The sequence below is a fragment of the Lygodium microphyllum genome, chromosome 8 (assembly GCF_053477565.2).
Source record: "Lygodium microphyllum isolate KBCC chromosome 8, Lygodium_microphyllum_v1.1.10, whole genome shotgun sequence".
In the NCBI taxonomy this organism is placed as follows: Eukaryota; Viridiplantae; Streptophyta; class Polypodiopsida; order Schizaeales; family Lygodiaceae; genus Lygodium; species Lygodium microphyllum.
The window spans coordinates 47014372-47041596 of record NC_141142.1 but is presented as its reverse complement, the minus strand read 5'-3'; the positions used below and the strand labels follow the sequence as shown (position 1 = coordinate 47041596).

Below are 27225 nucleotides of genomic sequence, written 5' to 3'. Positions count from 1 at the left end.
CCACCCTCTCGGAGTATATGTGTCTCCCACCTGACACTTCCTGTGCCACCTCTCCTTTTTGGGCCACAGAGATCGTTCTGTATTAGCTATCAGAGTATTATGCTCAAGACAATAAGTTGCAACGGACGTGCACTAAGTCCTTTCGAGCACACAGAGGCTCTAAGACCTTACGAGGTGATAAGCCCTCATGGAGATCTCCCCACTGCGCGGAGGTTTCCCCCATCCACTTCCGGTTACAGTTGCTTCCACGGCCCACATCTCCTCCATAGTTAACTCTCCTGAGAGTCTGCGACTATTTTCCACCCTTGGCTCATCCTGAGCTTCCTTCTTTCCCACCCTCTTCCACTCAGGTTTAAGAGGCCACTTCTGGGTGCTTTCGGGCTTCTTCTTTTGAGCCCCAGATACCTTCTTTGGCACGATCGGCGGCGCTTCCTTCGTCATTAGATGCTTCGCAATTCGTGAGCCATGAGTGGTTGGATTCCCTTTCTCTCTCAGACTGGGATTCAGAGGGGGTTTTTCTTACTTTACCCTTAGAGGGGGCTTCTAGTGTTGACCTAAAATATGCATTACTTGCTGATTAGTCTCTTAAACAGTCCCAAAACACACTAAAAATGCTCTTTTAGAGTAAAACCCCAAAACGGGGAGTGGTTCGAGAGAGTTCAGTGGAAACCCTAAAATGGTGAGTGGTTCGAGAGAATTTAGTGGAAACCCCAAGTTTTGGGGTGCCCTTTCACATCTATAAATAGACAGGCTGCCCCCATTCAGCCATGATTCTTGTTTGCAGGTTACACTAGCCCACACACCCTCTGCTGCTGTTGGCGCGTAGTTTCTAGCCTGCAGCCCGCTTCCATTTGCTGTCCAGCCATCATCGACTGCAGCCACATTATCTTCAGCCTGTCCATTGCTGTAGTCGATAGCTCTCAACTGCTGGCAATTGCTCTAGACTGTTCCAGACTGCTATTCAGCTTGCTGTCCATCATCTCCAGGGTCAGCCAGCCTGCGTTTTCAGCATTGCAGGCCTTGACACTCTCAGACACTGTTTCAGCCTGCTGTTTACAGACTATTGTGCACAATTTCCAGCCTCCGATCGGTGGTACACTTATGTGTTTACCAGTTTCCAGCCTCCAGATTGCTGCGTTTTGGTGATCAGGCTGCTGCCATTCACTATTCAACACTCCTACACTCCAACTGGTGGTCACAAACTTGGGATCCGTCTTCGGTGGATGTCACACTCCGAGATTGCTCTACCCTTGAGCACACTGTACACTTACATTCATTTACAGCATTCGTTCACATCAGAGTTGTGTTCTCTCTCTTCCTTCTTCTGTTTGTGTTTGAGTTTTGAGTTTTGCATTTAGGGTTTGAGTTTTTGAGTTTTGCATTTAGGGTTTTAGTTTTGCCCTCTGTGTCTGTGTTTGTCTCTTTGTGTTTCTGTTGTGGTCGTACACTCTGTGTGTCCTCACAGTGTAAACCCTAGCAATTTCCTTCACATCCAATTCTTCTTCGGCTTCAATGGAGGCTTCTATTTCTACTCTAGATTCAAAGAGACCCTATGTGCCATGAAGTTTTTCACACACCACCACCTTTCACTTTCGAGGAGTGGCTCTCCTTTGAGCAATCATTTTCTCTCCTCATAACCAGGATCTAGAGGATCTACCTAGATCGGAGCCCTTGGGTCTTCAGCAACAACGACTTGGTGGCTAGGCCTTCGTATTCCTTCTAGCATGGAGCCATGGAGCTAGTGGCTTCTCTCCCGAGGTTGAGTTTCAGGTTCTACGGCTCATCCAGTCTCTTGACTATCTTCAAAGGTCTCCTTTCAAGTGGTATTCTCAAATTACAGGGTGGATCTTCTTCGTCCCTTGGTCAGCATGGAGCCCACTCTTGAGATTGAGTATGGGCATATCCTTATGGTTCTTGGCACCACACAAAGTTTGACATTCCTTCCATGCGTTGCATGTTTTCATAATCTTTGTACTAGGGCACTTGGGCAAGTGAACAATTTTCCCATGAGAGACACTGTCCAAGTGGCACCTGGTGCATGAGCATTCTTTAACATGTAGCATTCCATGTCCACCTCACTCTTCTCTTGTTCTCCTTTTTGGGCTTGAGAGGGGGTGTTGAGAAACCTTTCACTTGCAATTTTGCGTACTACATTTTGCATTTAGGGTTGCATTTTGCGTTTAGGGTTTCACTATGTACAGCCCCAAAAAGGGATTAGGCGCCCATAGTGGGGCACCACCCTAGACAGCCAGCGCCCTCCCTCTAGGCGCCACCCTAGACAATCTCTTGCCTATTTATAGGCTGCCTCTGTCATCACTCTTCACGGTTGATTCATTCAGTCCGTCACCTCTTCTCTCCAACCTCTCCACTACTCTCACACCCCTTCCGGAGGTCATTGTGGTTTGTGGTTTGTGGCTGTCTTTATCATCTTCCTTGTGCTACGGCACCTTTGTTCCCTTGTATTACATTCCATTCATCTTCCTTGTGCTACGGCACCTTTGTTCCCTTGTATTACATTCCATGATTCAGATCTTCATCATTCCATTCATCAGAGTTTCTTCTCTCTTCTCTTCTCTTCTTAGTGTTTGCCAAGTTCACTCTGTGTTTCTCCCCGCAAACCCTACTGTCTCGCTGGTACGTCATCTTTTGACATTGGGCAACTTGCCTACCACCTTGGATCCCTTTGAATTTGTGTAGATTTTGTCCCTTTTCAACTTGATATTGGCTCATGCATCCTTTTGAAAGCTTAGTATATTAATGGTACTAGGAGACTTCTTGTCGAAGCTTCATGCTGAATGTGCCTCGATCAGTGAGCAAAGAATGACCATATGCTGCTGTGTATTAGACAGTTTGGCTAATAGTTCCTTCAAAGCAGAAGAATCTTAAATCTAATTTGATGTGTGTCATTTTTCAGATGTTTGAATTTGTAAACCTGGTTTACATTATGCCAGTGTATGCTGAAATTCTTTTAATAAAAATGCTGGAGATTTTGAATTTTAGGCCTAAATGCTGGTATACATTTTGGCAGTGTACTTTGGTGTTGAGCGCAGCTTTCAAAAGATGTTCCCCCATATTCTTGAGGTGAAGGTTTTAATGTATAGGGATGGTGCAATCAATTCACATATTTATTTGCAAGCTGATGTCTAATCGATAAAAGTACACAATGTGGCAGTGGCTGGTGGCGTTTTATAATGCGCAGCTGCTAATAATATTTTTCCTTGTGGTAATATCACTATTACTCATAGGCTTCCTCAGTTACCATCTATATCTGGTTATGACCAACACAACAACAAACGAGGTAAGTTGACCATCAAGAGTCAGGTTTACATTCACTGCAATTTCGTGACATGCCATTTTATGCATGTTGTGGATTCAGAAAGTTGCATCATCTTTACTTACAGTAATTAAAGTTAATGCAGCTCTTATGATTTGACAGGCAAAATTTAAAGCCTGTAGTGATTGATTTAGAAGTGTTCCTAAAGGTGGCCACATTTTATAGTGTGGAAAAACAGACACAAAAAAGTGTAACTTTCTTTGTGTGTGTTTATATCTTCCCATAGGAATGTGTCATACTGCTTTTCACCTATTTTGTGTTTGACATCTGATGTACCCAATATTCACGTCATCCATGGACCATAGATTGGACATAGAGGGAATCACTGATAATTTCTTTTGCATAGTCTGACTAAAAACATAAACTGTTTGTGGGATTTTACTATCTAAGTTTGAAGAAGTAAAAGGGTGAACTAGGTTTGCTAACCAAAACCATACTCCTTGAGAGCTCCAAGAGGGCATGGGGGGTCTACCTTAGTCCCAAAGGACTCCCATTTGATGACTACCAGCAAGTGCTATAAGTTATTGTCACAGTATTGCCGACAATTTCAAATTAGAAAGAAGATTAGTAGTGTCTCTTTCTAGTTGGATTTATCTTTGGACATGTGAATTTATCTTGTGTTCCACATTAGTCATTTGAAAGAATGATTGGGACAAAGTGGATTGATTGCCCTAATTGAGGAAGTTGTGCACCCAGAAGACATTGCTTGATATGTTCCACCCAAACCCAAATTGACTCTAGACTATAGAGACAAAACAATCCTATTAGACTACTTATCCCAAGTATTTAGCCAAGTGGAAAAATGTTTGAAGAGGGAAGCAACTCACCAATTGGTATACTCTATTGAAGAGTTGTTTTTCTCACTTTGTCCGTGAGGGTATTGCTGAGGATAGCAATCGTTCATTACAAGGGGAAATTGTTATGTCCTTGGACCATAGTTGCCTTCGTACATCATATGGTACTAATCGTACCATACGGTACCATACGTATATGTATGGTTTCGTATGAAAAAAAGGGCCCTCTTTGGCTGCTGCGTCTTTTCCCATCTCCCCACATTCTGCCTATGCGTTCCGCTTGCATGTGTGTCTTGCATGGTGGCACTTTTGGGAGGGTGGGAAGCCTTGGATACCTCATCTCACTCCTTTTCCAGCTATGCACTCCTCCTCTAGCCCTCCTTGGATTCCATCTAGCTGGCAGCCCTCTTTGACTATCGACCCCTCTTTGACTATTTGACCCTTCTCTCATCTACAAAAGGTGCTCCTCTCCTCCATGCTTCCACACCAATTTAGCAAACACTTGCCATTCTCATCTCCCTCTCTTGGATCTTGAATTGATTTGTGATTTGTAAAGCTCTAGCCTCTCACTCTCTCTTCTTTCCCGCACCCTATCAAGGCTCAAGGCTCTTCCATCCCCTCTCTCTCACTCTTGCTCTTTCAACTTTAACCCAACCCTCTCCCTCTCTTTCAACTTTCAAGTTTCAAGAGTCAAGACTCAAGCATCTCACTCTCCCTGTCTCTCTCACATGGAGAGGGATACAAAGAAGTCCAATTCCTACCATTGAACGTGCAAGTATTGTGGAAAGTGCTACACAAGTGGTGCACCCTGGCTTCTTCAATATCTTTCCAAGACAAGGTGGCAAGTTACTCCGTGCAAGGAGATCTCTCTAAATATCACGGATGAGATTCTCGCCAAGATGAGAGGGAGATCCACAAGAGGAGGAGAAAGTGGTTTATTGGCACCAACTCCAATGTCCACTAATGAGGAAGCATCAAATGTGGGTGTATCTTCAACTGATGCGGGAGAGGCCTCTACCATTGGTGGTGGGGGCTTCACATCCACATTCGGCTCTAGTAAAAGACAAAGAGTGGAGGCTCATGCGGCATCGGAGAGACAATCCTCTCTCTCTCAAGCTCTCGGTCATGTGCATGGATCGGTTGCCCTTCTTAGAGAAAGGCAACGGCTTGCGGATATTGAAATTGCACGCACGGTGATTGAGTGCAATATTGCATTTAATATCCTAAAGCAAGAGCAATGAAAGAAGATGGTAAAGCCATTGCCAATGCGGGTCCATGTGAAGGATGGATCAGTATCACATATCTGATATGAGGAAGAAAAAGATTAATGAAGAGAAGGAGAGGATCGATAGAGCCCTTGATCCTATTCGGGCCACATGGATAAAATATGGTTGCTCCATTCTCATTGATAGATGGAGTGATCACGTTTCATGTCTACTTGGCACTTACTTTTTGTGGGTCGTGGATACCCGCAAGAGGGGGAGGGAAACGACGGGCGCATTCATCTACTGCTCTTCCTCTCTTTGTGTGCCAAAATTTGCTCTGATACCAGTATTTCATCGGGCTCTTTAACCTCCGGCTGAATTTCAGCAGATATATCTTTTGGCACATCTCCATGAAAAGGTCTAAGCAAGCTCACATGAAAGGTATTGTGTATCCACTAGTGTGGAGGCAATTTCAGCCTATAGCATGCATCACTGATCCTCTCCAACACTTGAAATGGCCCATAGTTTCTCATAGACAGCTTTGGATACAATCGCTCTTTGCCCTTCATCTTTCTCTGTAATTTGTTCCTCTTTCAAGCCCTATTTTCAGATCTCCTCTGATTTTCAGTTTTATTTTCAGATTTACCCTTTTTCTCAGCCTTTGCCTCTTTGACATGTGACTTGGTATCATCATTGTGGAATCTTGCATCCTTTCCACATAGCAATGTGTCGGCTGTAGTAGCAGTTTCTATAAGCAAGACATGTTGGAAACAGTGGACTTAATGCAAAAATCCCGAATACCCTTTGGTAAACCACAAATATACTTCTCCACCTGCTCATGGAGGGATATTGTGCGATAAGAAGTAATCAGCAACAACGCATCCCAAAACTTCTTATTGTATTGATCCAAGTTATTGCAATCTTTGGAATTCAACTAATTCCAAGCTGTCATAATGTCTACTTCAAAGGTACTTGTCAACCAATTTGAAGCAAACATTTGCTTGAATTGGACCCAAGTGGTAGGTGACTTCCCTTGAATAAGAAGTGTAGATCACCACTGCAATGCATTTCCCGTCAAAAATGTGGCTGCCTTGCGTTCTTAGATGCCTCTGTGAAGTTGCCTCCAGAATAGGCTACATCAAACTGCTGAATAAAAACAAGTGCTTTCAGCCTATCTTGTGCACCACTGAAAGGCTCAAACTTCACGCTTTTGCCACCTTCATCATAGTCCTTCAACGGACCTATGGGAGTCAAGTTATCATAAATGGGCTGCTGTAAAAAGGGTGCATTGGTTGTATTTGCATAAAAACCAGCACTATCTGAAGCACCTACATGACCGGCACGAAATCCTTGTGCTCCAACAGTCCTTGGGGGTGCCGATACATATCCATATGGCCTGCTTTGTGCCCCAAGCATCATACTTATGCTGCCATACATGGGATTAGGCATTCCACTTGCATTTCCCGGATACATTGGGTGTTGTGAGCCATGCATTGATTGCTACATACCATAGGGATTTGTGCCATACATTCCTGTATGCGGTGCGTGCCTATCCATAGCATGAAAAATGGTACCATCACCAAAGTATCATTGTTGTCCCATGCTTACATGTGCATAATTGCCTTGCTGCCCATGTTCCCATGGATTGGCACTACCAAGTTGGCCATGCATTTGCACTTGCTGCTCCATGGATACCAACTGTTTGTGCTCATTAGGCATTTTGGGCTCTTCTAAAGAAGGCTTAGGCATTTCCTTCGGTTCTTGTGCCTGTCCCGAAGTTGTAGAAGGTGTCTTCTTCTCTTTGCCTTTGCTGTCCTTCTTTGGGGCATTCAAGAATCAAGTAAACTGGGGATCCTTTGCCAATTCAGTAAAAAGATTTGCTGCTATATGCATTCAATCTTTGAAGCTATCATCAAATTCTTCAGCCCCTTGTTGGTCATCAGCCTCTTTATGCATTGAAGTGCCAACATTTAGGTCATTTTTCACATTTTCAGCATGCTGTCCATGTTGAGAACCATGCCCAACATCAGTCATTGCATTTCCCCCTTCACCATTTGATTGACCAAGGAGTGATACGTCCTCTCCACTTGATCCCGTATTACCATGTGAAGACATGCCTGCTGTAATTCACTACTGATTTTGGACAATGCACACCCGATTGGTCCTAAAATTGGCACTCCTTTCGGTATTTCTTTAGCTTTATTGAAGAAAAAATTAATTTACAATGGGATTCTCCCGATCCCTTCGCAATCCAAACTCCCCTTGCTGTCCAAAGCGACTAACAAGTCTTCAATTTGATTTGCCCCCCTTGATTTGGGCACTTAATTGGCCTTCACCCACTTTATAGACGATGAAAATGCCCCAAATTCAATGGCTCGCTAGTCCTCCATGTGAATTTAGCTGAAATTCACATTCAGCCCTGAAAAATCCAAGTCTTGGAGCTTCCAATTTCTGGCATGCTTCCCGAGGTTGTTGCTAAACTCTAATTTCTGTTGTAAATTAGGGTTTACAACAGAGAAATTTGCAATTTCTCAACCTCCAAGGGTCCAAATGCTGAGATCTTCGGAGCAAGGTTATGAAATGGCTGGGAGATGAGAGAAAGCTATAGAGAGAAAATCTATCATTTACTGCTGCTGCCCCTGTCTCAATAACTTGTAGATGCAAAGAACTGAAGAAAATTAGTCATTTATTGTTGCTACCCTGTCTCAACAGCCTGTAGATGTTGTCATCTGCTGATGTTGATTGGTCTTCTCCAGCCCTTGGCTGCCTCAGAAGGTCCTCAAATGGCTGCAAATCAAACCAACAACGTCTCCTCTTTCTCTCTTGCAAGCTGAATATACTAAAAATGCCTCTCTCCAACCTCTAAAGACGTTTTTCAGTCTTGCATGGGCATTTTGGACAAGTGGCAGCCTTCCTAAATGGTTTTTCCAGCATTATCCATAAATAAATAATAATTTTCAGTCTTTAAATACTGAAAATTAATCTAATAATTACTTCAGTGCCCTGAAAAATAATATGACTAGCTAGGCAACTTCCATTCCCGAGTGTCATTGCGCCTTCTTTGACCATTAGATTGGCGCTAGGTATCATTAAACGCCACTTCTCTAGTGTCACCAACTGACACTTATGGCCAAATGAATGACCTAGGCCAACAATTGACACCAGATACCACCAAGTATCCATGCAACATAACTTATAGCAGCTTTTTCCTTTGACATCCCGTGATTTCCTCGGGTCTTGGGCTCGTAAATTTACTCTAATCCCAGTTACACCTCACATGTGTAACATTTACTTAACCATGTGATAAAAAATTAATCCACATGTTGGGTTTGCACTAAGAAAAAACAAAATGTACAAACATGACTAAAATACAATAACTTAGACAAAAACACAAAAACACAAAAATGCAAAATATGATATGTACGCAATTGTCGAAGAGAGAGTAGTCTAACAGCCAATGACTCTCATAGTAGTGGATTGAGGGAGGTGTCAGAGTGTGACGTCAATCAAAGATGGATCTTGTGTGCAACAACCACCAATCGAAGCAGAGGCTGATGGAGAAAGTGCTAAAATGCAAAAATGGCATCTTGTAGATGCAAATACAAGTCATTTTGATGCTGTGAGGTGTTGGAAAATTGAAAGTGCAGCAATTGGCAGGTGGAGTGATGATGTGGTAGTTAGCGTGACTTGATCAATAGTCACCAAAGTAGACCAGAAGTTGGCGAATTTGAGAAGTAGTTGGAGATCGTAAGTGTAGCTTGGCTTGATGATAGCCACAGGCTGCACAAGTGACCAGCAGGCTGGGCGGCAGTATAAGAAGCCAAATGTAGTAGTAGAAGACCTCCAAGAGTTGGTGAGAAGAAGTTGGCCTGCTCTAGACAACAAAAGTAGCAGTTTGAAGAATGATGACAGAGTGTTGAATGGCCGCTGAAGAAGTTGTGGAGGCTAATGGAGATGATGGTGACGAATGGCAAAGGGGATGCAAGTGACCTACCACACTCTCTATTTATAGAGATGGAACTAGCCAAAGCTAGTGGGTTTGCTTTTGGGACACTAAGTGCATTGAGTTTTGGGGATATTTAATGAACTAATAAAGGTTTACTGTGTGACATAACTTATTAGTTGAACACCCAATCTTGAGCCCAAAGTGTGAATTGAGGGATTTGCTAAGCAAATCTCACCAAATTTACCTTAAGAGGTCTCACTTCAAAGTAGCTAGGACATTGGTCAATTGGTGCACATTGGCTATGTAGTGGTCTACTAGGACCTACAAAGGCAATATAGAAACCACTTTGAGCGTTTTTTTGTGCCTATTAGTAGAAAGGGATGGTTGGCTTGCAAGTCATAAAACATAGTATGTACACAGCCATCGACAAGGGTACCTATGATGAAGTATGGATTAAGAGGTATGAAGGGATATGTAGGCAATTGAATCGTAGGTAGAGACTACTCAAGATTGGAGTAAGTAGGGTGCTCATGGGTGCTTTGTACAATGAGATGCATAGAAGAGTGCTATACAATTCAAATGAGAATGCTCATGCAACAAAATGGCACTTGGACAGTGTCCCTCATAGGCAAATTGTTCACTTGCCCAAGTGCCCTCTTACAAAAATGACATGAAGATCTTGTAATGCAAAGGAGAATATACACAAAAAAGGGATGCCAATGTTGAGGATAAAAAGACAATGTTGAAACTTGTACATACAAAATAAAGGGTAAAACCACCGCTCAACCATGGATGTCGATGCTAAAAGAAGAGAAGCCTAATGTCAGTCTTTGTGTGGTGTTGAGAACCATGTGAAGAAGGATGAAGAATCACTCCAATTGGAAGAGCTAGGGAGAAGCAATTGCAATGGTGGCAAGAAGAGATGCTAGAAGATTTGTCTCAATGGATGAAACCTCCATGTGAGTAGAAGAGCAAGGCTCAAAAGAAGATGAAACACAAAGGAATGGGCAATAACTTGCGTCTTTAGCCTAGTAAGAACCATTGCAAACCAGCCATTTTAGCCCTTAATTGAAATACAAAACGTAGCATGTAAGTACTAAAAAAGGCTAGAACTTACATTGGTGCTTCGTATCGAGATGGCTTGATATTGAGCACAATAAAATAATACAAAGCTAATGTGAGAGTAAGGTGCACTAGAAGATTAAAATAAATGACTAAATGTTTGTGTGCAATGGAAGATAAAGAAGGTTGTAGAATAGCGTAAGGACAAATTAGTTGATGGCCTGACTTAATTGGCCTAATGTGTTATGTTGTGAAATTTTGATGCTTTGCTTAGCATTTGATTAAGTTGTTAATCAAATGTGCAAATGTGAGTTGTAAATGTGATGCACAAGTTAGTTATTTCATAATGATAGCCCAAGAATTCTGAGATGCCAATGGTTGTCAAAGGAATAAGCTGTAATAAGTTATATTGGTCAAGTACTTGGAGGTACTTAATGACAGATTTTCACATAGAAGATTTTATGAGCCATTAATGTCAATGGTGACATTAGGAACTAGGCATTAATTAATTAATTAATGTCAATTTAGGGTTGATAAATGCTCAAGATTGCTTGGATGACAAATTGGCTAAGGCAATTTAATCGTTTGTTGGTAGAATTATTTTTTTGAGCAAGAATTTGTGATTAAATTAATTTTCAAAATATTACCATTGGTGATCAGCCTAGCCATTGGAGGTTGTCAAACCGACATTGGAAGTTGAAACCTTGTGGTATTTGAGTTTTGGTTGAGAGTAATTTTTGTCGATTTAATATATAATGTTAATGTTATTATTAATTCCAATGTTAATGTAACATTAAATGTTAAGAAAATGATAGCATTTAATACTCGCCTGAATGTTAGTATTGATTTTAATCTTAACATTATGTTTAATGTTAAGATAAACATTGTTGTAAATTCTAAGCATTGGGGAGAGAGAGACTATGATGGTGGGGAGAGAGAAAGGTGTCTTTGACGAGAGAGAGAGAGAGAGAGAGGGGGGGGGGGGGGGGGAGATTGCGACTAATGTGGCATCAAGCAAACCCGATCCTGTTGAGCCTTGTGGTGGGGCCCGTTGTGGCGGCTGTAGTGTAATGGCTGTAGCATGGTATTGAATGGGTGTATTGAGCGATTGACTTGAATAGTCTCGAAAGGACTTTTTGGGGGGGGGTAGGGGGGTGAGCTGCTTGAAAGGTGGAGGCCTGAGTGACTAAATGGTCTACGTGGCCAAAGCCTAGTGGATTTTCGTTTTTTATAGGAGGGATTTGATAAGAGAAGCAAACGAAGTAGGACTCCTATCATTACACTCCTTTTCTTCTTTAATATTTAAGCTATCCCCTTGCCTGTTCCAAAAAAAGAAGAAGAATAGATTTGCATTAAATAAACTGTCTTCAGTCTTACATGTGAGAATGTGCAATGGAAGAAGGAACACAAACATAGAGAGAAAGAGACAGCAAAAGATGAAGGAAGAAAATCTGCACTTATTGAAGAAGAATGCCGAATACAATGGGGAGGACTGATCAGTCCTTGCAGGCAGCCCACAACATCAGTGAGGGCACCAGATCAGGCTAATGATGATGATGATGGCAGCACCGAATTCAGAGAGTGTTGGAGATGGAGAGTGCAATCAGCAAAACCTACAAAAGAGAATGAGCTGCCCAATTGTCTCTGCTATATATAGAAGAGTACGCACAAATGCATAAATGCAGTTGGACTGAAATAAATGCAGTCGCCATGCTGACGTGGCACAACTGGTGCCCATTGGCACTGGTAGACACTGACAAGCACTGACATAGGCAGCATAAACCTAGCAAATGCACACTCAAATGTGCATAGATAGAGAAAATGCAAAGAAATGCACACTAAATTGCCAAAGCTCCCATGTCTCTGTTACACTTTGACTGAAGCTCACAACCACAAGATGATAGACTAACATGGTCAAATGAGGCAAGCTAACACTTCATTCCAATCTGCCTTGTCTCTCTCTCAAAGTGATCAGCATACGTTCTCATAGACTCTCTTCATTCTCTTATTTTCTCTCGCCTTATACATTCCCCCTTATCATCATGGCTTCCCATAGTGTATCTCCTTTTGATGTGCTTGGACCCATTGAACCTCAACACATGGAGGATGCCCGTTTGTGGCTTCTCTCGAACGTGAACACATGCATGGGCAACATGATGAAGCCTCTTCTTCTTTCCAATCCTATGGAGATTCGTCCCTTGTGGCGATTCTTCAAGCCCAATTCAAAGAAATGCAACGACACTTGGTTGAGCTGCACACTCCCTATTTTCCATTTGTGATTGCAGCCATGGGGGTGTTGCCTCTTCAATGCTAACCCGATCCCTTTAAGGGGAGGAGGAGAAATGTGATGAAATGAACATCGATTCATGGCTGGCCAAATGGATGGCGTATTTTGATTTGTATCAATTTGATGACGCTTAGTGCATCAGGCAAATACAAATCATGTTATTGGCAAGGCGTATGCTTGGTGGGTGGGGCTACGCCCCAAGCTGATGACATGGGTTGATTTTCAATCCGTTTTTGGGAAATGTTTCATGATTGATGATCAAATTTAAAATTGTTTGAACTTGATAAGGGGAAGAAGAGCTTGGATGCGTATCCATAGGAGTTGTAACAAACCTTTTGTATATCAATTATTACCAAGATATATTGACTCAATGATTCCAAATTAATTTGATGCTCATGTATTTTGAAAGGAAATTTGAATTATTTAAGTATTTTAAGATACGATTAAATATTCATCTTTCTACTCAAGCTTGTTCTAACCAATGACCAGAATGCCCTATAGTTATATTTGGGTCGTCATTGACGAGATGCATAAGAGAAATTAAAAGTTTTAGTCGAGCGGTCAAATTGACTAGAAAGCTTAGATGACTAAGACTTTTACACTCAGATAGTCACATTGACTAGAAGCCTATGTAATGAGTGGTTTCAGAAAGTGAAACCAGATGCTCATGATCGAAGAAACAAGCTATGAACCGGTGAACCTATATAATGAAGCTCTCCAAAAGCTAAATTTGGCAATTTCTAAAATTTAGGAGGTTACTATTTTTGAAAGTTGCTCAAATAGAAATTTTGTTCTTGTCAAAGGCTTCAAAATTTCACAATGAACAATTTTTGTATTTAGAAGCTATCTCAAATTCTTAACCATTTGAGAGTTTTTTAGAGTAGAAGGTTTGGAAGCTTTTTCTCTAGAAAAGTGACATATGGCATCTAGATGAGAACATGTGTCATTTTGAAGAGACAAGTGTTTCTACACACACTAGTCAGTTTCAGCAAACACTTGTAATTTGTAGCCTTTACTTTTCACTTTTGAGCACCCAAGCCTCACACCTATATATTAGAGGTCTCTCTCTTCATTTGAAACAAGCTCTCATGTTGAAATTTTAGCCGCATGCTTTGTATTCTCCTATCTATCTCTCATCCAAGAAACACTTTTTACTTAGCTTGATATAATTCAAGTAGTAAAGAAGAGAATCAACTTGCTACCCAGAGTTTGCAAAAATTAGGGTTTCAAAACCCTAGTTTTCAGAATTGCAACAAATTAGCTCTTTTGCATATGATTTGGGCGCTTGGTGCCCATGGTTTTGTTTCAATAAATTCCTGAAAAATGGGGAGGGACCGGTTCTCCTCTCAACATGATGTCTCTCTCTCTCTCTCTCTCTCTTCTAATTTTTCATGGTGATAATTGATCAAGTTGGTTAAGTTCAAAGTATTGTCATTCTCATGTTCTTCCCTGCACTTATATGTAAAAGATTTGTTGCACAAAACATGGGCCTTGGATAATCCTCAAGTGCTGCTCTATATACAATATCTTTTTGGGTTGCCGTCGGACTACTAGAATGAGGTGCTCCTAAATCCGCTTCATTCGCTCGAGGATAGGTTGGCTTCGAGTAGGGGTAGCCAATCGACGGGGGGTTCCCATCCTTGCCTAGTGCTATAGTAATAATCGAGCTAATGCAAGGGTTACTTTCTAAGTTTTACTCACAGTTACGACACTTACCCCTAGTATTTGATTGTTGGAGTCATCTCATTTACTACTACATGGTAAGAGATTGAACTCAATGTATGAATCTTGATCATGAGGTATAAGAGTTCTCCATTAAGGAAGACGATGATGTGACATGAGCAAGTGTAGACTGTTATTTGTTGAATTCGTGACCACTAGCTCACCAAAGTTAGATTATACTCAAGTCACATTATTCCTAAATAAGCTGTCTCCTAAATGCTTCCACTTCATGGAGCAAGTGACAAGTCATTTCGTTGCCTTGATTGCCATGGTTTATGAGTTCGAATGCCAACTCTTACATTATGTGATGCTATATAACTAAGTCCATAAAAGGCCTCCCCTATATTGTCCTCTTCAAAGGGAAAATCTTGAAGATCGTAGAAATGTCAAGGAGGGAAGGCAACTCCTAACAAAGGTGACAACCCTTCTCGAGACAAAACCAAAGAATTTGGATCTATCTGGCAGTAATTCCCTTAAAAGATAGGCTTTGTACTCATTGTTAGCACATGACTCATATAGATGAGAAGTGCCATAACAAGCCCCGGGTTCTTTCACCTAGATGCACTCCATAGTAGACCATGACTCCACCCATGAGTAATACTTAACCTAGGCAACTAAGAGGTGGTCCTCCAACACCTATATCTATAGGGAAAACCTTCTCTAGCCTCACCTTTTAGGACAATTGGAGTTATGGGTGATTGGTCTATCACTCCTGCCGCTACATTAGACTTCACACCATATGATTATCTAGCCGCTCCTAGGGAGGGCTCTTAATGCAACCACATGTAGATCTATTTCTCCCCTCCAGATTTTCATTAGCAAAAACTCGCTAACAAACATGCATGTTGGTGGCCACTCTTTGGCTAGCATCTTCTAGGTTCCTGAAGGTACACAAGGCTAGTATATCCTTAGGCTAGCCTAACATTATCATGGGAGAGCATGGGTTCTATAGTAGGTAAAAATTTTTCTCATTTAGTTAAATATGCTACAAACATATCCTTATTACTCTTAGCTCATTATGAACCCAACCTTCCTTCTTGGATAGGGTGGTAAATAACCTCATTAAGAACTATTATAGCAAGCATAAAGTTCACATAAACTGAAAATGCGAATATAACCACTATTGCTTTTGATGTGGAGGAGTTGTCACCTGATGGAGGAAGATGTTGCTTGGAGAGAAGACACCAAACACAAGCTGTAGATGCAGTCGCTAGCTACCAGTAGGTGATGGAGAGGTCCAAATGCAGCAACAGAAGGTCGCCTGATGAGAGAGATGGGTCGCTAGCTATCGCCTACACATTGGAGGTGTAAATGTAGAAGATAGATGATTAAAAGCTCCACTGAAGAGTGAAAACCTGCACCAAACAGAGATAGAACTTAACAGGAGCAGCGTATCTATTTATAGATGAGGATGGACCCTCCTAAATTACAGTTTTCATTGAACTCTCTCGAACCACTTCCCGTTTTAGGGTTTTCATTTAATTATGCTTGTTTTAGGGCTGTTTAAGTGGCTAATTAGTATGGAATGAATTTCTTAGCTCAACACTCCCTCTCAGGCCCAAAACAGGGTGAGAAAGAAAGGCCAATCCAATTTGCCCAAGGCGTCCCATCCCAAAGCAACTAGGGCATCAGACAAAGGGTGCACGGTGGTTGCCTAGTGGTGTACCAAGACTACAGAGGTGATGGTTATCTTACTAAGGGAGTCAAAGTAGTCACCCCAAAGAGTAGAGGGCATTGGACAAAGGGTACTCGTCGGCTGCCCAGTGGCCTAGCAAGCCCTACAAAGGCGGATGGAACTACAATGAATCTTTTTTTTTTTTGTTTATATGAGAGATGGTTTGCGTTCAATTGAGTAGAAGACAAGAGGAGGAGGGATAGTTAGGTCCAATCCATCACAAAGCAGACAAGCTACTCATCCACTCGAGGATGTTGATGACGAGGGAATGGTGAGGAAGTAATGGCGGTGTGATGGACAAACCGCTGGTGGAAATAACTTAGGATCTATCTAGTGGTGCTTTTCACAATGAGTATATGCTTGGAAATGCTCATGCAGTATATGCCACTTGGATAGTGTTTCTCGTGGGGAAATTGTTCACTTACCCAAGTGCCCTAGTACAAAGATGATGAAATCATGCAATGCAAAGGGTGAAGGTACAATAGGGGGGAAAGGCCGTTGTCGAAAAGACAAGTGTCAAAACTTGTAGAATACCAAGAGAAATAGGAATCCCCTCTCAACTTGGAATGGTGATGCCGAAGGAGGAAGAGGAGCCAAATGTCGGTCTTTGTGTGGTGTGAAGAACCGTGATGAGAAGAAGCATTCCGACTAGAAGAGCAAGCTAGAAGTCACCACCATGATAGCATCAAGAGAGAGGTTGGACAATCTGCCTTGGGAGGAGAAGCCTCCACACTGGTAGAAGAGGAAAACTCCTAGGAAGATGAAGCCATGAATGGAACGATGCGCATCCCGTGTGTCCAGCCCAGGTAAACAAACCTGTATGTTAGCCCTGCACTAAAAACAAAATCTACAAAAGAGAGTAAGATATGCAATCATAGAGGTTAGTAGTGAGATGCTCGAAAAACAAAACTGAAATGGAAAATGAATTGATCGAACAAGTGCAATAATGCAAATGTGTATGTGTGGGTAAAGGCAGTGGAAGACTTGAAAATGAAAGGTTGAGTGTGTGGCCACCAATGCATACAGCAAGGTGGGGAAAAAATCCTAGGTGCAATGGAGGTCCTAGGAATGGATGCATAAAGTGCAACGGGATTAGTGCTAGTAGACCAATTAGTCAACCCCTCAGGAGTAGAGTAGGATGGCCGCTGAGGTTGTGCGTGTGCCACATGTCCAGCAGCCATGGGGGTTGAAGGAGTAGATGGGGCAGTAGCAGGAGGTGTAGCCCCACTAGACTAGGTAGTCATAGTAGTCTATTGTGGTTTTCTAGGTGGTAAACCTTGGGCCTTGGTACCACACTTCTCATCCACTTGGCTCGAACCTTTGGTAGTATATGCAAATCTTATTTTTCTTAGGAAATTGCTGCTAAAGGGGCTGTTTCTTTGTTTCTGTTAGAGGAAGTGGTGTCACCCTTGTTTTAACTAGCCCTCGTATCTTGCGAGTTTTTGCTACTGTTGGTTTTCGCTCTCGAAGAAGAGGCAACCAATCCTCACCCCTCTGAATAGATGTGAGTGGAGGACTTCTTGTGGACTTGATCATGTAGCCTCGCGTAATGCAAGACCGGACATTCAAACTCGTTGAAGGTTGGCAATCTAGAAAGTGAGATAATGTGCTGGATAAAATGGAAGTATTTGTTGGGCAACTTGTTCAAGAAGAACGTGACTTGATCATCATCTGACTTCGGAGAGCCGGTAGTGGCAAACTTGGCTAGTAACCGTCGATATTCGGCCAACTTGACTTTTAGATCATCCCCTTAATGGAAAACTCTTGAAGCTCAAAGTCGATGTTTATATGCCGAGTACAATCTTTGACCGCATAGCAATCGATGAGATGACTCCAATGTTTTGATGCAAGAGAGAAGTGTTGTAATTGAGTGAAGCTCAGAAAGCAAACCTTGCATCAGCTCGACATTGGCTGTGGCATTGCGAGCTTGCCATTGACAAATATAATCAAGGTGGGCTAGATGACAGTTAGGCATAGGCTCAAGACCAACAATGAGGTCCCAAAGACCTTGAGACTCAAACACTTGCTGCATATAGTTGAGCAAGTAGTGAAATTTGACCCGTTGAAATGAGTCTTATCCACGAAGGCATTCTTGGTCGAGGCAACGAGAGTGGTGCTTAGATAAGGTGGATAGGGTGGGTATTGTTGTGGAAAGGAGTACACTGGGGAATGGGTCCCAGAGTGCCCACCAGGCATACAAGAAGTGTGCACGGTGGATCCAAATGTTTTCATGGGATGACTAGGCATGGATAGTGTCACTGCATGAGTACCCCATGGTGGAGGGATAGGACACGTGGAGCAGAGGATGGAAATTTTTACGTTGGAGTGACCCATGGAAAGTGTGATGATGCACCATAAGCAGAGAATGTTGTAATAAAGGTCTAGGATCTAATAAAATCTTAGAAAGGCTTCATGAGATATAGTAAACCTTACACTTGCGATAAAAACTGCTTTATAATGGCTATTCTACCTTGTCCATGTAATCTTAAACTTTCAAGTATTGTAGGTGGTTAAAGTAGTGTAGCAGAAGCATTAATGAGTCTTAGCCCACAAGTTCTATGATTTCTGCTTTTGCTAAGATCTATGGCTTTCAATGGCATCGTCAATCTCCTGGTTACCGGCGTATTATGAAACACCATTGTTAGCCTTAAGCTAAGGCTGTAAAGCCTTAGCTTAAGCCCAAGGCTTAGGCTAATACTTTTGTTTTTTGCTGCCACTTGTTGTATGAGAGAGAGAGAGAGAGAGAGAGAGAGAGAGAGAGAGAGAGAGAGAGAGAAGTGAAAAAGGAGGGTAAGAAAGGGAGAGGAGAAGAGAAGAGATGGAGAAGAAGAGAAGAGGAGGAGGAGAAGAGAGGAAGAGGAGAAGATGGAGAAAAAGAGAAGAGGAGGAGGAGAAGAGAGGAAGAGGAGGAGAAGAGGCGGAGAAGAAGAGAAGAGAATGAGAAGAAGAAGCAAAGAAAGGTAGGAGAAGGAAAAAAGAGAGAGTGAAGGGAGACAAAGAGTGAAAAGAAGAAGAGCAAGAGGAGGTCATTATTGACAACCCCAAGATGTATTGCTTGGCCTACGATAATTCCATCCTATTATCGACAACCCCAAGATGTACTCCTTCAGCCTATGATAATCCCACCCTATTATGTTCGTCAAATTCCCAACATGTGAGAAATCCCCATAGTCGTTCTCGAGACTCCCGACAAAGACTGTCAAGATCCAATGCTAGCACACGCGGGCTTCCTACTCATGATGGCCTCGAAGAGAGAATATTTTGGAGTGGGGAGCACGGGAGCTACAAATACGGTTGCGAACATGGTCAACATGCCGTCACATGCAACACAAAACCAGGTTTTAGTGTAGATTAACGATCATTTATTCATACTTGAATAAGAATCTAAGTAGAAGAGTTTTATTATTCGGCAAAGAAGTTATTGCTTAATGGAAATTCAATAAGAAAGAAATGTTAGAATAATTAGAGGTTATGAATTTAGAGTTTTAAATTCCAAAAGGTAGGATAAATTGCATGACATTGCAATGCATTGAATAAATTATCTCTAGCTACATATAAATAAAGTACATCAAAGAAATAAAGAATCGTTAGAAAAGTCCACAATAAATTTTAGTAAGAATTAGGAAGTAAGAAATTGCACCAGAATATTTCTTTAACTATAGGAAAAGTGAAAATTTACATCAATGGTATTTCTTTAGAATTTTTGAATACATGAATCCAAAGAATTATTCTAGAAATAGTTTTCTTTGGCATTCATAAACCATATAAAGTAAATCAAGATAATTAAAGTAGGTAATTAAAATGGTTGAGTACCCTCTTTAGAGAAAAATTCTACCGTTATAAAATAGATTAAAATTATTAAATTGCATACATAGTTCATTAGAAATTATTGAATCGAGTACGTAACTATTAGAACCTAGGATATGTAAACCAATTCACTTTACCAACATGACAAAGTGGAATATAAATCCTAGGTCATGAGATAATGAAAAATGATGATATAATTCTTCTTTGAGAAAAGTAGAAAGTCTAAAATTCCTAGGAAAAATACTGGCCTTGCTGACTCACGCAGTTTCCAAGGAAAAATCGGGATTCCAAGTCCCAACTTAGTTTTCATAAACTAGGACAAATTTTAACTAGTCAAGACTTGTAATGAGGTCAAGCGGCCAACATTTAACAAGGGTTACAAGCAAGATTTCGAACAAAGACTAATGATAACCAAGGAAAAATCCACCGAAGAAAGTCTAATTGGAATTAAGATATCGAAAAGGGGACTTAGAAAATAAAAATCTGAAGGGAACTAGAATAAATCCAAGAAGCTAGGAAGAGGGCCAAGTCGAAAAGAATATCCACTAAGTTAAGATTTACTTTGATTGCCTCCCTATTTGTGTAGAAATATTACTTGAGGAAGAATTGCTTGTGCTTGTAACGGTGCATACAAGTTTAACTTGATGTACTTAGGAAGTTAATTGAATTGAATAAAAAATTCTTATGTACTAAGTTTGCAACATGATAAAAATGTACTAAGTTTGCAACATGATAAAAACGAAAGTGCGCTAGACCTCCCTCAAGGCTAGTTGCGAGTTCCTTTTGCAAGGGGCATTAGCTTGTCGCCTTGGAGAGTTCGGATCGACCTCAATGGCGAGAGGTTGCTCCGTAGAAAGATCCTTGGGCAGGAGGAGTTAAGGGTACCATGGGGGCTCTGGCGAGTAAACTCTTAGACTCCTAGGAATCATCTAAACCCCTACGTGAGTCAGAATAGACTTCCTAAGGCCTCGGCACTAGTTAGGATCGGAAATCTTGGAAAAGCAAAGGCCTTTGTGCCATTCTTTCGCATGGGCGGAAGATGAACACTTGTAAATGAACATTGTGATTAGGGCTTTGGGCAGCAAACTCTTAGACTCTAGGAATCGCCCAAATCCCTACGTGACTCAGGATGGACTTCTTGAGGCCCCGGTACTAGTTAGGGGTGGAAATCTTGGAAAAATAAAGGCCTTTGTGCTGTTCTTTTGTATGGGCGAAAGGTAAACACTTGTATAAGAATCTCTATTAAATAAAGAAGTTGTTTTTCAAAGAATTATTTTCATTGTTTGTGTGTTGTGATTTAAATTATGTGAACGAACATTGTGATTAAAAGGATTAATTTAAGTAAGGTGATTTTATGTGCACAACTTAAATGTCAGGTAAGTAGACAACTTAAACTATCTAATTGAAGGAAGTGGGAGGGTGTGATTCTTGACGAATCTACCCTAAGACAAGGTGGTCTCGATAAGCCAAGAGCTTCTTTACAAGTTTGATGCGTTAGAGTATAAGAAATATTGACCTATAGAATCAATTAGAACCTTGATTCCGTATCATTTTAGGGAAATGGAGTGAGACTTTGCCTTACGAGTAGAGGGGTTGACATACTTATACTCTCCCTTGTTTCTCTCTTTCCTTGAACCGAGTGCAGTACGAGTGGGCTTCCGTCAGGCAATCTAACACAAGCAGTTGCTCGAAGACCGACACTAGTTAACCCAAATAGGAGACCTTAATTTACTTAGAGCCTGAAATTCAGATCAATTCTTGTGGGAACCGCTAAAACCTTCAGTTGTGAATTAGACTCGAGAGAGTCTAGGTAGCAAACCTTGTGTTATTCAAAAGAGTACCGAGGGCCATCACCTAAAAAGTCATCTCGGTGGACCACTAAATCGTGCCGCTAAGGATGTCGTAGAGCGGGCATGCCACATGAATGCTAGATACTAAGTTGAAATGGTGAAGTTGAGAGTGAAACTCAAGCAATAAGGCTTGCATAATTTTGACAATAGCACATTTTGACTGCACCTTTGTAATGTCTGCAGCTGTAGTCTCAAGGAATTTCTGATCTTAAAAAGTAGTGAAGAATCTAGACAACAAGAAAAACATTTATCTGTTAATACTGAAAGTTACACTCACTCTGCATGTTTGCAGTTCTCTGAGTGTCCCAACAAGCTTGACTGATACTGAGCTGATGTTGATCTTGCACATCTGTAATCACATAATATTGTCTGTGCTACACTATCACGAGGTACTTGAGATTTGCAATGCAATCCTCAATGTCTGAAATCTCTACTGACATCTCGATCAATGTAGTCTCAAGGAATGTCTGATCTTAAAAGGTAGTGAAGAATCTAGACAATAAGAAAAGCATTGTCTGTTAATACTGAAAGTTATGCTTGCTCTGCATGTGCACAGTTCTCTGAATGTCTAGTAGTAGGCATACTTTGAAGCATAGTACGTGCTGACTTTTGGCCCAAGATGTTATATAATGTTGACAGTAGGTGTTTCAGAAGTATTCAGTAGTTCATTTGCAAATGTGTACTTTTGAGGCAAAGCATGACATTGTAGGAATGTTCTAGTTAAATGGCATAATACCATACAGTGTGATGATATTGTAGGAATGTTCTAGTTAAATGGCATAATACCATGCAGTGTGATGTGTTCTCTTTCTTGATACACTTTGAAATTAGGATATTTGGACTCTAGAATGCTTTGGACGAAGGTTTGTCATCCTAGATATTGCAATTATGTTAGTGCTCTGTTCATGTTGCAGACATTCAAATGGGAGAACTACAAACGATTACAAAGGCAATTGAATGTTACACAAGCCAATGACAATCCAACGATAAAAGATGCTACATCAAATGTTACAAAGAAGAGGTTCCAAGTTTCATGTAATGTTATGTTGTGTTTCAGAAAGTTTGCTCCCCAACAAAGAACAATGGCACGCAAGAAAAACATGTATGATAAAGGCATTTTCCAAAATTTTGTTGAGGTGTTTTTCCCAAGTTCAATCAAATCTCAGCCTAACATGCCCTCAAATCCTAAAGAAAATTGATTGTCATTTTTCTCATTTCAAATGATGTGAAAGTTGAGCCTTAAGAAAAGATCACAAGTTTCCCGAATCAGGGCTTTGTGAACAAAGCTTGCAAGCTCGGGGTGGCATGGGGGCCTGCTGTGGGCGGGGAACCTTCGGGGGGGGAGGAGGAGAGATAGGCTTGATTGGTGTTAACAAAGTGAATCTCTAGAGAGTGAGGTTAATGGTACCCAAATGTGCTCATCTTTGTAAGCATCCAAAATTTTAAGCACCAAAACCAAGAAATGGTTGTCATGGAGATATGAGCTTGAACCATTGTAATTTCTTTTTCATATGGAACTTATCAACATGGATTTGTATGATTGTACTTTTGAACCTTGGCAATTTCTTTATCATTTGTAACTTATTTAATTGCGCATAGGTGTTGGTAGGCAAGATTGTGATGACAATTCGCCAAGATAGTGTGTTGCGAGTAAAGTACTCCTTTACACCAAATTTTTTGACTCTCCTACATGATCTAGCTTAGAAGAAAAAGAAAAGTTCATCGTGCTTATGCTTCGGATATTGTTTGGTTTTATAGAGTGGAGAATTAAGAAGATGCCTATTGAGGTTAAAAAAATGGATAAGCAAGCAAGGTACAATCTTAGTTAGATAGAATGAATGTATACAATTAGTTGGAAGTAGGAAATAACAAGTGACTAAGGTTGTGCCCTTAGTGATTGATTGAGTTATCACAACCTCTTTGAAGGTATTGAAATCCATATATAAAGGTGGATTTCAAAGTCAAAGAGGCAATTATTTGGAGAAGATCTTCATTTGTATGTTAGAAGTATCTCATAGGAAAGAAGAGATCTAGGGTCTTACACCTTAAATTGATCAAGGATAACCCCTATAATGCTTTAGGACTTGTAATGCATATCACCAAAGCTTCTTTTCGATTTCTTTCGTTTAGTTAGCATAAGACAATCTAATTAATACAACAAACATAATAATGCAATGAGCTAATCAACCATAGTTTATTTGACGGCTTCATAGATAAACAAGATCAAGATTGAAAAGAGTGATGGTGTGTGACATGGAAATCATATAATTAGATGTTATGCTTTAAACAAAAAGTAGTGATAGACATGAAGTATTGTTGAGAGATCCTTTTGCAAACATTTTTATTCTTAATAGTTTTTGAAAATGCATGAGAATTAGACTAATGAATCAAAGATAAATCTCATCTAGTTGAAGTGAGAATTTGTGGCTACCTTTTAGAGTGCTTTTAGTATGTTGCTCAATGTTAAAAAGTTAAACTATAGAAGCTAAATCTTATATAGTTGAAGAATATGTGGCTAACTTCCACATTGCTTTTGGTATGTAGTGCAATATCAAAAGTCTCAAGCCTTTTGCTATCTGTAGGATAAGTTGATCATTAACATGCACTTGAGTATTGGGGTATAGACTTTGCTATATACTTGATATTAGTTTTGATGTGCACATCATGCACGCTTGATGGTATGCAATGAACCCATAGTTATTCCTAAATGATATAATATATCAAGTCTCATGGCAGAGGATTGATCACTTTCTTATGAGATGTAAATTTATAGCTTGAGAGTTTACACTACACATTATCAAGCACACTTTCAACTATGATTTGGTTGTGTTGATGTTGCATGGTAATATCAGCTCTTGTTGATACTCTATATGGCATTGTATGAAAGCATATTTTACAATTGTCATTAACTTTTGTGTTCTAAAGCACAAATAAGTTAGTTATCCCTTGGGAGTTTCTCAATTCAAGCCTTCAATGGTTATTAAGGCTACCATATTAATAGCACTTACATCTAAAAGGTTAGAAATTGTCCATATCCTTTAAATATTATTATTCTATAAGGCTTATATTTGTAAATCACATTAAAGTTCCACATCTAATTAGAGTTGAAGGCATAAATGAGAACCTTTGGCTATAAACGAAGTCCCTAATTTGTGTGCTTTTGGATTAGATATTAATTATTGTATACTTTAGATTAAGGGATCGTACGTATGCTTTGCTTCCATCTTGTGAAAGTTTACTCGTACTTTAGATTAGGGGATTGTGTAAGTTTACTCTTAAAGACAATGTAGTATTGGAGAAAGAAGTACCCAAGAACCAAGCTTTCAACTTGGAAAAGGAGGATGAGAAGGGTGTGTAATGGTAGACCCTCAATTAGACTTAATCTAATCTTATGGAAAGTGCTATTCACAAATCAACTGCACGACAAAAGAGTCGTGACCTAAGAGGGTTGCTAGGAGCTAGCAGCCTATTGGTCAATGTAGTTGAGTCTACACTTGAGTAGGAGGTGGACAAAGGAGTCTAGGAGTGCAGTAGATGTGCCTCAAATGTGGTATAAGTGGATTAGGTCCAAACCTTAGAGTATAGATAGGTATGTGTCTTAGGAGAGGTGTGGTTCTACTCTAGGTGTGGTTCAAACCTTAGAGTATAGATAGGTATGTGTCTTAGGAGAGGTGTGGTTCTACTCTAGGTGCCTAAAGGAGTATAGCCTAGGTTTACACGTGCATGTGCATGACTAAGGTGGTTATGTAGGCAAATGTGAGTCCTAGCCCATGATCCTACAAGTGCTATTATAGGCAAGGGTGTAGGTATCCATGTGCTTAACCAAGCTTCTAATGAGTTCGGATTTGTGCAAACAAGGATTAACTCCATCCTAAGCATGTTTGTAAAGTTGCCCTTTAGAGCTTGATTATAGAGAGGGCTCAATTGTTTGCTAGTTTGTGAGTATTTGATTGGTGATGGAGGATCAATGAGAAACCCCTCCCCTGCCTCCCTCCCTCCCTCCGTCGCCCCCCCACCCCCCCCCCCCCCCCCCCCCCACCCTCTCATGCACCTTTTTTCTTTTCTTTTCACCTTCCTCCACCCATTCACATAGCTTGCATAGGTATGTCATCATCTCTTCTTCTTTGTGCACTACAATATCAATATAGCTTTGATTAAAGATAAAGATAAAAATTAAGTGAAGTCTCTCTATCCAACAATCTCCATAAATTATATTCCATGCCCTAAGTTATGCCAACATGGATAAAGTAGTAGGATAGCATTATGTGCAATTCTAGGTTTTGAGAAAAAGCGCAAACTCTAGTAAGCTAGTGATCTAAAGGAATAACAATCCATTCCGTCATATGAAATATCACTTCCCATAGGGTAAACCTGTACTAAGATGATCTTGCCCAATAGACCAGTCCCTAAGAAGCACCCTAAAACCTATACCCATTTTGAGACCTTAGTCTTGGAGAAAGATACTTAGTGGAATCACCATATGAATGTGAGAAATAAATCTAAAATGGAAATAATCATGTTTTGTAGATCACAAACCCATATCACAACTAAGTAAATACCTCGTACATCTCTCAAATCTACTTACTAGAAACCAATACTCATTCCACATGCTCACCTGTGTAATTGTGATGTGAGGAGAAAGAAAGCCTTGGTCAAGGGCATTAGTGATGAGAGAATTTATGAGAGTATAGTTGGCAACTCAACTTTTAATAGATCCAATGTTAATAGTATACTCAATGAAGAAACCTTGATTGATGACCTTTGTATGGAGAGGAGTAGAGATAAGAAGGGGATGATGAATCAAGAGTCTCTATCTAGTAGAACCAACAGTGAGCTCAGTACAACGTGCAACATGGTCTCCTTGTTATGCCCTCTACATTTGAGTGAATGAAAAGTCGTTTGATGTGGGAATGTACTGAGGTGAGGAGACTATGGAAGGAAATCAGTTTGTGGATAGAGAAGGGCAGCTTTCCTGCCAAATGCAATGCAACAACGATTTTTTTCCAGGATAGCAGCTAACTAAATGAGCAGTTATTGGAAATTTGTAATGTGATAAGAGTACTTGTGATTAGGTTCATATGGAAGCATAGGAATGCAAGTCTTTGTGAGAGATTCATGTTTTATCCCACCCATTGTATCGGGTTGCAAGGATGAAATATTTATAGCTTTTAAAGGACTTGGGAAGAAGGACCCACTCTTCGAGGTAGTTGGCAAAATATAGCTTGGCTATGTAGCATTACCCACACTATGGTTGATGTATATATTACATATTTTTAATACAACTATGCATTATAAAAAACAGGCTTAAGAAGATTGAATTCTTTAATATAGGCTAAGCAACATTATCTTAAGCGACAATGTTGCCTAATCAAAATAGAAAATGGGAATGATTAGGTTGTTAAATACGCTTGAGTTACAAGCATTCCATTTGAATGGTCAAATTGATGGCATATGGTCGCAAAGCGCTTTGCCAAATGGTTGGTAAGACCAAGAGTAGAGCACTTGAAGATATCCAGGGTATGCATTCTCAATCTAAATTTAGA

At 40.6% G+C, this 27225-nt stretch overlaps 1 protein-coding gene across 4 annotated transcripts in view; it reads left to right on the top strand.

Moving 5' to 3' along the window:
• The window catches only part of LOC148032243 (DHHC-type zinc finger family protein), a 69332-nt gene extending 46068 nt beyond the window's left edge, over positions 1 to 23264 (top strand). Inside the window, exons 8-11 of one of the 4 annotated variants that reach the window (XR_015691593.1) lie at positions 3029 to 3081; positions 3173 to 3298; positions 21975 to 22071; positions 22597 to 22724. Coding sequence is in view for 3 of the 4 variants with exons in the window: in XM_087682889.1 (XP_087539015.1) it covers positions 3029 to 3081; positions 3173 to 3298; positions 22597 to 22881 (464 nt within the window). In the remaining variant the exon portion in view is untranslated. Of the gene's footprint in view, positions 1 to 3028; positions 3082 to 3172; positions 3299 to 21974; positions 22072 to 22596 lie in introns of all 4 variants that reach the window. The other 3 variants (XM_087682889.1, XM_087682887.1, XM_087682888.1) reach the window with 3 other exon arrangements.
• Positions 23265 to 27225: the final 3961 nt, after the last annotated feature.